We start from the raw sequence: 14,242 nt of genomic DNA, 5'->3' as shown, positions 1-14,242 counted from the left end.
TGATTTCTTACATAAGCACAAGACTAAACAATTTTGTTGCTTAACACTAGGCAGTCCTGTTTAAGCAGACATATGCTCAAAGCGTTCCAGCTTTGATCACACCGTCTAAGTCCCTTATAAACTTTCCGCGACGATATTATCCTGTGCGTTATTACATACGTAAGATTGTTTAGTTTAGTTTTAAAGAATTTACTTCTTCTTTCTAGCAGGTCGAGCAGCGAAATAGAGATTCCTTCCTTGGCTGTGAAGTCTATAAATTTCTAGGTGGTTCGGTATAATCGATTCAACTGTTTATTCATTAGATTACATTTATAAATATTAGAAAAATGAAATTGAATAATATTCATAATATAATTCTAATATTCAAATGATTTTGTTGGCAGTTTTGTTTTTTAATCGGAAATGACGTAACAATAAGAAAAAGAGTTCCAGAGTTTTCAAATTCTGTGAAGACGTGTTAATAGCATTTTAAAGACAAATCAAATAAATTAGTATATTTAAAATTACTATATTTAAAAATACAGGTAGCATACACAAGAAGAGGGGGTTTTTTTAGGCTCTGTGGATTTGAATTAATTGAATTAAAAATGTATTCCGATCATGCTTTTATAAAAAGGTTTTGCCTAACTGAAGAAAATGAATTTATTTCTAGGTTTGAGAGAATCTGAATTAAACAAATCAAAAATATAATTTGATCATGTTTACATAAGATTTTGCTTAGCTATTCTTACTTATACGTTGTGTTGTAATGGGTTTCGAAATACAAAATATATTATAGTTTACACATTTCAATTATTAATTAGAAATACAAAATATTCAACTTATTTGTGCCGTAGACCTTCTTTTGATATACTAAAATGAAATTCATCGCAAGCATAATTTTTTTCTGTCATAAGTACAAGACCTAAAACTTGTCGCGGGAGGGGGCTAGTTGATTATGTTGACTCGAGTGCTCGACTGATATTATTTTTATCGACTCCGAATAGATGAAAGATAAAATCAACGTCAGTGGAATTTGAACTCAGAAAGTAAAACAGAAGGAATTCCGCTAATTATCTTGATATTCGTGCTAAAAATTATGCCATACCCTTACCTAAATAAATATAATACTAAATTTACAGTTATGCCCCTTGGATACTCGATAATATCAATTATAAATTATTCGTGAGCATAAGCGAAGGTGGCTTCCAATTCTTTTTAAATAAGTCTTTTTCTGTTTGGTTTTTTTTTTTCATAATCCTATTAGAATTTTATTAAATTCCTCCTTCTCTCCGTATAGATTAACTTCCCGTTTGAATTCACTCATATTTTTTTTCCAAATCTTCCATATATTCAAAATGTTATCCTAATTTTTCTTACAGCTGTTTCGATAGTTTAATCATATATATGTATGTATGTCTAAATTAACAAAATTTGTATAGCACAACCCTTTCGTTTTAGTTATTTTCTAAAACAGTTAGACATGCCACAATCATCAATTACTTTCAAACATCAGCATTTCTTCCGTTCACAATGTCAGAAAATGCTGGAAGATTAGTTGTTAATTTCTAGAAATTATCTCCCTTTTTCTCTACGAGGCACCAACAAATACCGTTAGGCTTTTGTGCTCTTTTCCTAATTAATAACAAAATTTTAATTAATTTAGAATTGCTTGTGTTTGGTATTCAGTACATTACCTTCTAGCTAAATTTTATACATGTATAAGGTATGTGAGTTTGCGTGTGGCTATGCATGTACACACACACGCACATATATAAATATATATATGTATTTGCATATATATATATGTAGATGTACATATACATATATATATATGATATATGTGTGTGTAAGTGTCTGTCTGCGCACGTATGTGTGTGTGTGTGTTTGTATTTATGTGTGTTTGTGTACGTATAAGTATTTTCTCAAAGAGTAAGTCAAAATAATACTCGATGCAAATCCATTTTATGTAATATAGAATAAGACCCACATAAGAAAGCTAATGCTTTGCATAAAATAATGTTTACTATATCAATTATAAAACTTAAGGCAGCAAGCTGACAGAATCGTTAGGCAGGCAAAATGCTTAGCAGCATTTCTTCCAATGTTACATTCGGTGTTCAAATTGCGCTGAGGTAAACTTTGCATTTCATTACTTTCGGGGTCGATAAAATAAGTGCCAGTAGAGTACTGGCATCGATTTAAATGACTTACTTTTTCCCCAGAATTGCTGGTCGCGTGCCAAAATTTGAAACCAGGTTTAATTATATAACTAATTAATATCTTTTATGATAAAAAATTAAATTGTTTTTCAAACGTGCTAGCAATGTCACTTTTTATTTTGTGTCAGTTTGTTAGTGAAGAAAATAGTGTTTACATTTACAGACTCTTCCAATGTAGAGAGTGATTGATGTGAAGGATGAAGATTTTCGACACCTTCAGGTCAATGTCCGGGAGAAAAAATATTATCTGGATACTGAAGATAATTAATGTTACGATGGTGATGCTAAGAAGATGATGTTTTAGTTTCACAACCTCTTGTGTATATGTAGCATTATTAATATGACGTAGAAGACATCTAATTCCTTTTGTAAGGTAGCAAAAGATCAAGCGCCAAAATCGCAACGAATGCTCTTTCCTGTGACAATCAGGTGTAAACCCTATTGTCAAATTGTTTGCTAGCTTTATATGAAAGCTTTATTACAGGAAGTCATACTGTAATAATAAGCGAGAATTCTGCAACAAATAGCCAGAGTTTTATCCAAACTTTCTTCTGTGGGCATGTGAAATCCCCCTACGTTTCAGACAAAATAGATGTTTGTAACATTCTTCCAAGCCCGTATCACGATAATTATCTGAGGCAAAAAATCGTTAGTTCTTCCCTGAGATTTAGCCTATGTCCAAACAAAACTACTATTATAGTTTTGGGGGTACGAAGTTTACGTTTTCGACACTAGTCTGTATCAAAAGTCTGTGTTTACAAGTATGTCCGTTTGATTAGCTGTCATATTTTTCTATATATTTTTCCAAGAGTTAACGTCTCTGTCAGTAATTGTGTCTGATTGTTTGCTATCTTTTTTTCCTCCTGTTTATCTTTTGTTACTCAAACCTTCCGTGTTATTGTCTTCAAAAATGAATTTTATCCTCTGCCACCGGCTTTGTACTACTACCTGGAAAGAAGCCATGGTGGGCAGCATCGAAAAGACAAAAACAAATACAAATGTCTGCAAGACAGACATTTCATCTACCCCAAGTAATACGTTAAGTGTTCAAAAGTTTCAGAAATTTCTCGTTTCCGCACTCTTGTTTATTTTTTATTTGTAACTCTCTTATGATACTGCCAGTTCACTGCCTCAAGTCTTCTTTTTCTTTGTTTTCTCCTTCCTTTTCTTCTTCTTCTTCTTCTTCTTATTATTATTATTATTATTATTATTATTATTATTATTATTATTATTATTATTATTATTGTTATTATTAGTGAGGTCGCATAGTTTAGTGGTTAGAGTGTTGCACTCACGATCGCTAGATCGTGGTTTCAAATCCTAGACCGAGCAGTGCGTTGTTTTCTTGAGTCAAACACTTCATCTGAAGTTGCTCTATGATCACTTCGACACCTGACGCATGGTACACCGTACACCTGTTCAGAAAACGTCGATTTGATAGAGAGAGTGAGTTAATGTGCGGCAAAAACTATAATCAAATCTTTTGCGCATGTCGTTCGGCAAAAAGCTGAATGTTCATACGGTGTCTTCGACGGGAGAGTCCATTTTTGTTATTATCATCTATCGAATTCTTTCTTCGAGTGCCTTTTAGGTCAACTATTAAAAACATGTTCATTGAAATTTTATTAGATTCATAACTATCCAAGACTCCAAAGATATTAATTATATAATAGGCGCAGGAGTGGCTGTGTGGTAGGTAGCTTGCTAACCAACCACATGGTTGGCATCTTGGGCAAGTGTCTTCTGCTATAGCCCCGGGCCGACCAATGCCTTGTGAGTGGATTTGGTAGACGGAAACTGAAAGAAGCCTGTCGTATATATGTATATATATATATATGTGTGTGTGTGTGTTTGTGTGTCTGTGTTTGTCCCCCTAGCATTGCTTGACAACCGATGCTGGTGTGTTTACGTCCCCGTCTCTTAGCAGTTCGGCAAAAGAGACCGATAGAATAAGTACTGGGCTTACAAAGAATAAGTCCCGGGGTCGATTTGTTCGACTAAAGGCGGTGCTCCAGCATGGCCGCAGTCAAAATGACTGAAACAATTAAAAGAGTAAAAAAAGAGTATATCTATAATCTAACTAATACAGTTAACAGAATAATAGAAATATATTGGTAGCAAATTGTTTCAAAGATTGTCGTGTGTTTCTCTTTAGTAGTACACCAGACCGGGCGTTGTGAGTGTTTATTGAGCGAAAACACCTAAAAGCTCCACAAGGCTCCGGCAGGGGATGGTGGTGATCCCTGCTGTACTCTTTCACCACAACTTTTTCTCACTCTTACTTCCTGTTTCTGTTGTACCTGTATTTCAAAGGGCCGGCCTTGTCACTCTCTGTGTCTCGCTGAATATCCCCGAGAACTACGTTAACGGTACACGTGTCTGTGGAGTGCTCAGCCACTTACACGTTAATTTCACGAGCAGGCTGTTCCGTTGATTCGGATCAACCGGAACCCTCGTCGTCGTAACCGACGGAGTGCTTCCACAGTAGTACATACATTTACACTGATAATGCTAAGCAACAGAACTGCACTCCGACGCGTTAAATAAGTGATTGTTTGTAGATATATCATCATCAATTAAATTTAAGATTCGAACGAGATGGTGAGTTTTTACCAGACAGTGATAAGTTGCGAGACGTAGATGCGGATTCACTAAATTCACTGTTAAGGGGCTACGTAGCAAATGGATGCAAAATCTATCTGCTGGTAAACCAATGTATAATCTAATCAGTTGTTTTGTCTCTTCAGCTATTGTTAAAGAATAGATTAGTTTTGAGGAGTTAATAGCTATTTCAATAGTCACTCTGGAATAGTTAACAGATTATTAACAGCTAATATTACCACGTAGCAAACTTTGATTCTAAATAAACACAAATATTGTGTATTCTTCTCTGAAATATGAATCCATATATCATATGAATTATGCACTTAAAGAATGCAATCTTTTCGGAAATCTATTAGGAAAGCTAGTTGAGGTTTGGACTCAATGCGTTATTGTGTATATTTTGATTGTTAGCAGATTATTTCCTGTGAGATAATTTAGGCAGCTGTTACCGATAATAACAAAAACTGGTTATCCATTAGCGTTAAAGAACGGTGAAGAAGAAAATGGGTATTACTGAAGAATCGGAAAATGTAATAATTTGTATGTTCATAATCATTAGAAATATTTATTTCACCCCGTTAACTTAGAAAAGCTTAACTCCAGTTGATTATTGCACCTACTAAACTATTGAACATAGATCGATCCACATCACTGAAATATTAGAATTGCTATTAGAGAGTGCCATGCAGGTTAAAAGGCGGTGGATTAGCAGAGGCGTTACAGCATCAGACAATATGCCTTCCGTTATTTGTTCTAACACTTTACATTCTAACTTGAAATCCCACCGAGGTCAAGTTTATCCTTCGTCCTTCCGTAGTCGATAAATTAAAATACCAATCAAGACCTGGGGGCTAATTTAATCAACTGCCAATCGGTATTAACAAGGTGGCGAGCTGGCAGAATCGTTAGCACGCCGGGCGAAATGCGTAGCCGTATTTCGTCTGCCGTTACGTTCTGAGTTCAAATTCCGCCGAGGTCGACTTTGCCTTTCATCCTTTCGGGGTCGATTAAATAAGTACCAGTTACGCACCGGGGTCGATGTAATCGACTTAATACCTATGTCTGTCCTTGTTTGTCCTCTCTGTGTTTAGCCCCTTGTGGGTAATAAAGAAATCGGTATTAACATGAAGTGCACGAGCGTGGTACAGTAGAGACCAAATCCCCACCCAGCCGTGGGGCTCTGTAAGGTGATGCACACGTTTGAGATCATTGCTATCAAATCAATATCATATTTATTTCTATAATATCCTACATTACAGCCAACGCACACAATCTATTTTTTACAAAAGGATTCTGTACTCTCTCTCTCTCTCTCTCTCTCTCTCTCTCTCTCTCTCTCTCTCTCTATCTATCTATCTCTATCGATCTATCTATCTATCTCTCCCTCTATCTCTCTAAACGTATAGGGATATCACAAAGCACCGTGTACGTAAGCTGAATTATAACCATAATTAGACATCTAGATTTGGTTAAAGTTGTCAAAGCAAACTTAGCTTCAACAGTTTGTAAAAGTCGGTAATTATTTACCGGTGGTGCTAAAAGATTTACCAATATTTAGAGACCTGCGGAGAGGAGGGAGGGTAAAAATACACACGAAAAGTCAAGCAAGCAACTACTTTTGATCAATTTATATATTGATATTTGCAAAGAACAGACAATAATAACTTGATTACCATTTCTCATCCGATATTTTCCAATTTAGTTTGTTGGCAGCATCTACGGTAGCTTTTATAGTTGACATATAATGATAATATAGATATATAACAAAATCTGCCAACAGATATTGAATTATCCAACTCAAAACCTAGAATATTTTATGGAGCATGTTGATATGCACTTTTCTCTAAGAGCAACGTAATTGTAGATTATTTACTCAGATACATTTATGTTCTTTGAAAGATTTACAGATGTACACGTATTTTCATTTTCGCTTTTGGCACATAAAACTTTACAATTTTCCGCTTTCTAATTATTGGTTTCCTCTGGAAAATGCCCGGGAAGATTAAATATTTTATATAAATACAATATCACAAAGAAGCAATAAAACTGAAGTAAACAGATTGAATTTAACTGGGGAAACAAAGAAAAAAAGAAATCAAAATACAAAAACAAAAACAATAAAGCATTTCAAAAATTTCTATGTCAGTTAATGAAAATGTGAATTTGAAAGAGATCTTCTTACATCGCGATAATGAAGAACTAACACCAAACTATCCAAAGTTAAAAAGTCAGCGTAAGAGAGTAGAAGAAAGAACTCTGAATGTAAGCTTCTTTATTATTGATAATGTGGACTTTTTGATCGTTTACAGTTATGTTGTTGTTCTTCCTATATGATCAAATCTTTGAAAAGTCAATCAATCTTCAGTCTGCTTCAACTGTGATTCCGGTTGTTTTTGCCGTGTATTGAACGTGTATAGACTTCATTATGATGAAACACAACTTGAATCAACTAATATCTTTTGATGTCAAAAATCCATGAAGCAAATTGATGAAATTGAGAAGTTAATGACTAACGGGTGTTTAGAAATAGGTTTAAGACAATTTTAGAAACTTTTACTGATAGTTTTTGGCTAATTATCTGCTTTTAATTCCTTGAACTGATCAAAACTTAAAAGTATGCGGTAAGTTATTTTTCACTTCTCGTGTATTGGAGTCTATTTATTTGTTGTTCTTTATATCTTCATACGTACATTCGAATAAGACAAAACTACGTAAACACTCTACCTTACATATATATACATAACTACGGAAAGACATGTACATATATGTGTGTATATATATATATATATATATATATACATATACATATGTATGTATGTATATATATATATGTCTGTGTGTGTGTATATATATATATATATATATATATATATATATATATATATATAAATATGGATATATATATGTATATATATATATATATGTATGTATGTATATACATATATTTATATAATATATCATATAATATACTTTAATATATTTTGTTACGTTATATTACATATAGACATATATATCTATATATACACATATTTACATAGATATATATGTATATATGCCTATACACACGTATATGAAATTACTGTTGATGTAGATATATATGTATGTGCCACAGAGTGAGCATGTGTTTACTAGATGTATTGTCATACAGATACACACTCGTGCACACATGCATATATTTACATATTCGTTTATGCACATGCATGCATATACAATACGGACATAAATGCATGAACACGAATAAGTGTATTAATTTCCCAGTTTTTCCCCCAAAATATCATTCTGTTTATTTTCCAAGTTTTCCTGTCACATTTCCTAGTTTTCATAGCAGAAATAAAGAGGTTAAACAATAAGATCTGATAAAATTAACGATGCTAGAAAATATTAAATATACGCAGTGATAATATATTAGTTTGCCTTCAGAATGAGGACTCTTATCTTCCTAACGGCAAACTTACACTTATGTGAACTGTTTGTACTGGAAATTATTGTTCGCTGTATTAAGAGGATTAGTGAGGTTCAACAAACCATGACGGATCTAATAATTGTACATATTTTTGTTGGTTGTTTAGCCTCAGGTCAGCCTTGATTAACGAAGCTCAAGTAGTGACTATCGCATGCTTTGTTTCAAACAGTGTCACTATAATTACATTTTCGAATACGTCATTTCTGTTTTTTATGTTTAAGATGGGCTTATTTCAAAGTTATTGGCTGCTATTTCTTGCAAACTGACCGACTGCTTTAGGGTACTCCTGCTTGACTCTTAGAAAAGTTAATTTTCATAATTTTGTTTCTTTTCTAGAGACATAGTGATTATTAATAGATAGAAATTTGATGAATTCTTTATTTCAACTTTGATTATTTTTCCCTGCCTTTTCTTTTGTATAATTATTTCGTTTCTAAGAATTCTTTGAAGAAATAGTAAAATAAAGTGCGTGACAAAGAGAGATTCACAAAACCATAATCTTCTTTGTATTTTATGTTCTTTGTTATTAGTTTATTTGTTTTAGCTTTGAGGAGCTTCTTTTTTTTTCGTTTCCTATTTGTATTTTAAGTCGTTTGATCTGAGTATCTGTGAAGTGAAAGCCTACTGATAGAACAGTCTCGGCACGAGATATTGTTTACAACTGTAAGAAGGTCATTAGAGCAGCCAGATGAAATTTGATCTTATAAATTCACTAGTAAAGTAGCCAGAATATTCTGACTCTCAACTAGGTAACATAATGACCAGTATATAACAACTGCAAATATAATCCAAACGACAGGCCAGAGAACTTTTAGACAGAGCAAACACACCAGCCTTGTATCATTTTACTGTCTAAAATGTTTTAAGATGACATTGAATAGGGAAACCCAGTGTCTAGAAGCACTCTCCGAAAACAAATATGTAAAGATGGTGTGGGAAAGATTGGAACGTCTTTGATCATTAGTTAATGAGAAACTGACCCCGGGAAAAAATCACCACAAAAGCGAAGGAATCTCTAATGCAGCAAGGGGAATAGTAAACAAATTTGCTTTAAATCACACGCTATCTCTTCGAAGAAGGAAAGACATGTTAAGTAATATAGTTCTTGAGAGATTACATCAATGGAATCTTGCTGCTGGATTTAGGCTGAAATAGATGAAAACAAAACAACTGCCTGTATAAAATGTGTTAGAAACAGAGGATAAGCGAAATGTGAAATATATGTTTAATGCAAAAACCCTTTTAACATCATTCATTTTCATTTTCAATATCTTTAGTTTTCAATACATCTATAGTTCAAGTAACGCATAGTTTTTGTTTGCTTTTTTTCTGCGCGTATGTGTGTGTCTAATAAACGTTTAAAATGAATTTCTCTCTATAGATAATAAACCAGCAGATAAATCTGGTTTCGCCTGGGCTTAAATAAAGTATTAGAAAAAACTTCACATATTCAATGACCTTGAAAAGATGCTTCCCTACGCGAAATTTAAGCAGTTTACAAGTACAAAACTGCAGCTTAGAACTTGGAGCATAGACGTTTAGACACATATATTCATTATATTCTTTTCCTACTTTACGTTTTGGAAACTACGTGTATTTAATATATCTCATCTTTCTATTTATTTTAGTCGACTGACTGATACATTTTATATAGATTATTTTTATGTCCTTACAGACCTTTTCTTAACTTTGCTTTCTCGATGTCTCCATTATCGTACTTTTATTATCAATGCCATCTATGAGGTTCTTTTAAAGGTTACGCAAAAGTTCTGCAAAACAATCTAAATGCAGTGCATTCGGTTTGTCATACATTTGCGAAAGTCACGAACTACGCGTCCTCTTTATGATCCTTTTTGTAGCCATAAATGTTCCTATATTCTTGATTTTTCATAATTATTATTATAGCCTATCATTTTCTTAATTATTACCAGTCCATCATTTTTTATAATTATCATTGTTATAATGAAACTAAATGAAACATTGCCAGTCTAGGCGTGTTTGTACTAAATATCTTATTGCGATGTTATTGTGCTAAATTTGCCTTTTATATTGATGGTTTTTGTAAATGTTATTTGTTTTATTTATTTAATTTTTTTCGTTTTATCTTCTTTCTTACTTTTTTTCTTCTACATTCTCATAAACAACGGAAGCATATTTCGACTGGCGAACAAGAGATTTCCGATCCGATATCTGAAAATTTAATTTAGAGAACACATAAAAATGTGTTGTCTACTTCAAAGTAATGTCTTCTTTGATAACACGACACTACTTTACTAGTTAATATCTAAATGTTTTAAAATATAGTGAGTGTTTAAACATTTGAGTGAATGTCTTCTGTGTTAGCACTCAGTTCACATAATTAGTTTACAATAGCAATGAAAATTGACTACACGGAACTCTTTATAGGTGAAGTCATTTTTATGTGGAAAGGAAGCATTAAATTCGGACATAAAGAACAAATTAAAGCTACTTTCTTCTGTGATACATTGTTGTACTAATGACCACTGATAAATCAATGACACGTGTCTTAGTCAGAAATCATTCGAGAACGGACTTTGCATTTCAATTTATCTATATTAGTGACATAAATTGCAGACAATGCTGGAGATATTATTGAATTACAGTACGCTCTTACCTACGGCGAATCTTCTAAACATTTTTTATAAATTGAGGAATTTATGCTCACTGATCAAAAAATCCCGAACAACCCTTTCAGCTCATCTGTCTATCATTACATTCGTATATCCATTCTCTTCGTTAGAATGTCTAATGCTGGAATCCCGATGCGATAGTTGCAATAAGGACAGTCAAGAAATCACTGGTTTGGTTCGATGAATGCATATGTATATATATATATATGTGTGTGTGTGTGTGTGTGTGTGTGTGTGTGTTGTGTGTGTGTGTGTGTGTGTGTGTGTATGTATATATATAAATATATATATATATAGGGAGTGTTTACGAAAAAAAATAAAAGGCGAAGACAGGTGGTATACAAAACAAACAGATGTATTAGTATAACGCTCAGGAATAGAAAAAGTATTTTACGTTTCGAGCCTACGCTCTCCTACAGAAAGGGACACAGAAAAAACAAGGAGAGAAACGAGGAGAGAAAAAATGTGTGTAGTGGCTAAGGATCTATCAAGTAGTCAAAAATACATATCAATCGATTTTACTCGGTAACCCTTGCACGTGTGATTAACAGCAGGCAATACTAATTAGGCATGACTTATAAGACAGTTGTTGAGCTCTATTAGCTTATTGTAATGACTTTCTTTTTCATGAAGGTTTATGTCATATCTCGCAAGTGCCACACGTGTTGAAAAGATAATCCATTTTTCCAAACCATTGTTCTGCATCCGCATCCTAATGTTTGTCTCAAGTTATGTGATTATGAAAATATTTTTTCTTAGCTTTATATTTAATTTTTACAATTGTTGACAATAATTTCACTTGATGTTGATTTGAATGTGTAATTTCTATAATGAATCATACATCTATATTTCTGTAATGTATCATAATGTATTATAGCATTGCAATGAATACCGAAAGAAATGCTAGAAGTTAATAATATATGAAGAGGAAGAATAACTGTCTCTTATCATTATGAATCAGAATTATATTATGAAAATTTAATAATTCACAGATCGGTCTTACTTCTCTTATTGTCTTGCTTATATATTATGTGTAAACATATACACTGTTAAAAATATTGTAGCGCAGAAAAGCCATCAGTATCCTTCAGTCTATAATTATGAATATATTTGATAGTGTTACGTGATTAAAAATGAAATTATAAATAGTCTTCCTTTGTTGTTGTCATCGTGGTTGTTTAGCTTGTAATCTGATATGATCAAGTAGACATATGCTCGAATCTATTCCATCTATCTTTTAAAGGAAATTAAGGACAACAGTATTTCATGTTCATCTTCTCATAGCAATACAGTGGCGTGTTGTTTGACGGAGATTTGGTTGTTGTTTCAAATTGGTCGAGCGAACAATTACAGTGTCTTTCACTATTTCATAGAAGAATCACTGCATGTACTTTCTAGTTGTGAGAAACGCGTGTTTCATATTGTTGTAGTTATGGTTATTGTTTATTTTCAGGTCAAACTTGATTTGGACAAACCTATCACTTAATGTATTCGAACAACAGCATTCTAGTCTTTGTTGGGTTATGGCTATTTCTAGGCCAACATCATTTAATATATTTTACCTTGTCCGAGACAGCGGAATTTGATCAGCGGTGTTTGATCTGTTTTAATACATGCTTTTTCCTAACTTATTTTCACAAGTGATAGATACTATGTCGGTATATTTACTGAAAATTGTCTCCAGAAACCAGTCTAGCAGCATTGCTGTATATTATATCATATTGTTAGGTACTTTGCCAATATTTCAGAAACAAAATGTATATTAGCATAATTATATAATGTCATTTATCTGGATCAATCAAATCTTTGCAGATTCAGATAAATTGCTCACTTATAAGTGATTAACATAACTAATGAAACCATCTCAGACACGTCACTGGCGTGATAAAGTTGAATAGGTCGCCGTGTATTATGCTAATATTAGCAAAAGTTCTACACTGAAAGCTGCCTTCATTGCTAAGTCGCTTCGACAAGTGCAGAACACAAACAAATAGAGATAAACACAGTACATTCTATATTTAATAGGATAACAAATATCTAAACAATATCTATTTTAATAGAGAGCCAAGTTTAATTGCTTTCGCTGGAAAAGACACTCCGCAATTTTGTTTCCTAATGTGTTGTCAGAGGTCAATCTGTCAACCTGTGCTCTAATCTCGAGCCTAGATGTAATATAACTTGTCATAATTATGTTTACTTTCTTGTCATTTACTGATAGTAATAAAAACATTAGAGTTTCTTTTAGACATTTTCGCATATCTCTTTTTATAACACTATACTGTGTTCCACCATTTGACAGCTATTTACCTACTCTGTATTATGGCATGTAAGTGCAGTGTGCATGTAGTGACATGATCGAGCACCTAAACTAACTCATATACGTACGCCTACTTCCACACATTATATCACGTGTAAGTAATATAGCAATCAGAGAGTATTATCATTCTTTATTTAACTCAAATAAATTACTTTAAAATTTTTATTTACTAATTTAAACATTATATTCATCATATTAGTGTCCGATGAGATTATGAAAATTTCAAATTTTCAAGGCGATACACAGATAAAATACAAAACATAAGCTTAGAATATATGAAAACAAAAATATGTCACTATTTTTTCTATTCATTATATGGCGCAATTAAAGAAAACAGTTGTCTCATGCAAACTCAAAGATCTGCTTTATTGTTTTACCAATACAAATGCAATACATACATACATACATATATATATTATATATATATATATATAATATATATATATATATATATATATGTATACATATATATATATATATTATATATATATATATATAATCATTAATGTCATGCCCCCCAATAATTCACATGTTAATTATAGATTGTTCTATATGAATACTTTATAATTTAATCTCGAGCAGGTTTAAAACAAATTTGTACAAAAATATTAAAGTTAATTGCCTAACCATGTGCTGGTGAAAGTAATTATCGATCACAGGTCACCTATCTATCTAGGCGGGCAAAAGAAAACAAAGCTGTAAAACGATTTAAGCTTAATTAAATGCTACTGGCCTTCTGACTGATGTAGTTTGAAAGACAGTGAGAAAATACACATAAGCGTTCCAAGTCGTGTATAACTTTGGTTCATTGCTTCTATTTGTTGATAACCATATCTCTAAACTGTACAAGTACGATCACTTATTTATGCTATGACTGACCTGGTAATCTACAGAAAACCAAGAAATTCAATTTCTGTGGAGGATAAAATGTGAAGAAAGAAAAGCGGAAGATCTAAAGCGAAAAAGGAATTTTTGAAAATTAAAAAGAAAATAAGCCCTACACGTA

The 14,242-nt window shown here is 32.6% G+C and overlaps 1 protein-coding gene across 7 annotated transcripts in view; it reads left to right on the top strand.

The window, feature by feature from the left end:
- Positions 1 to 14,242, top strand: part of LOC115230030 (innexin unc-9-like) — a 593,624-nt gene that overhangs the window by 260,415 nt on the left and 318,967 nt on the right. The window contains exon 1 of one of the 7 annotated variants that reach the window (XM_036500600.1): positions 7,407 to 7,426. The exons of the other annotated variants lie outside the window; for them this stretch is intronic. Coding sequence (XP_036356493.1) covers positions 7,422 to 7,426 — 5 coding nt within the window. The 5' untranslated portion in view covers positions 7,407 to 7,421. Of the gene's footprint in view, positions 1 to 7,406; positions 7,427 to 14,242 lie in introns of those variants that run through there. 7 annotated transcript variants of the gene reach the window in all.

The sequence above is a fragment of the Octopus sinensis genome, linkage group LG2 (genome assembly GCF_006345805.1).
Source record: "Octopus sinensis linkage group LG2, ASM634580v1, whole genome shotgun sequence".
NCBI lineage: Eukaryota > Metazoa > Mollusca > Cephalopoda > Octopoda > Octopodidae > Octopus > Octopus sinensis.
The sequence above is the reverse complement of the archived record's forward strand: the minus strand, read 5'-3'. Positions and strand labels throughout refer to the sequence as shown.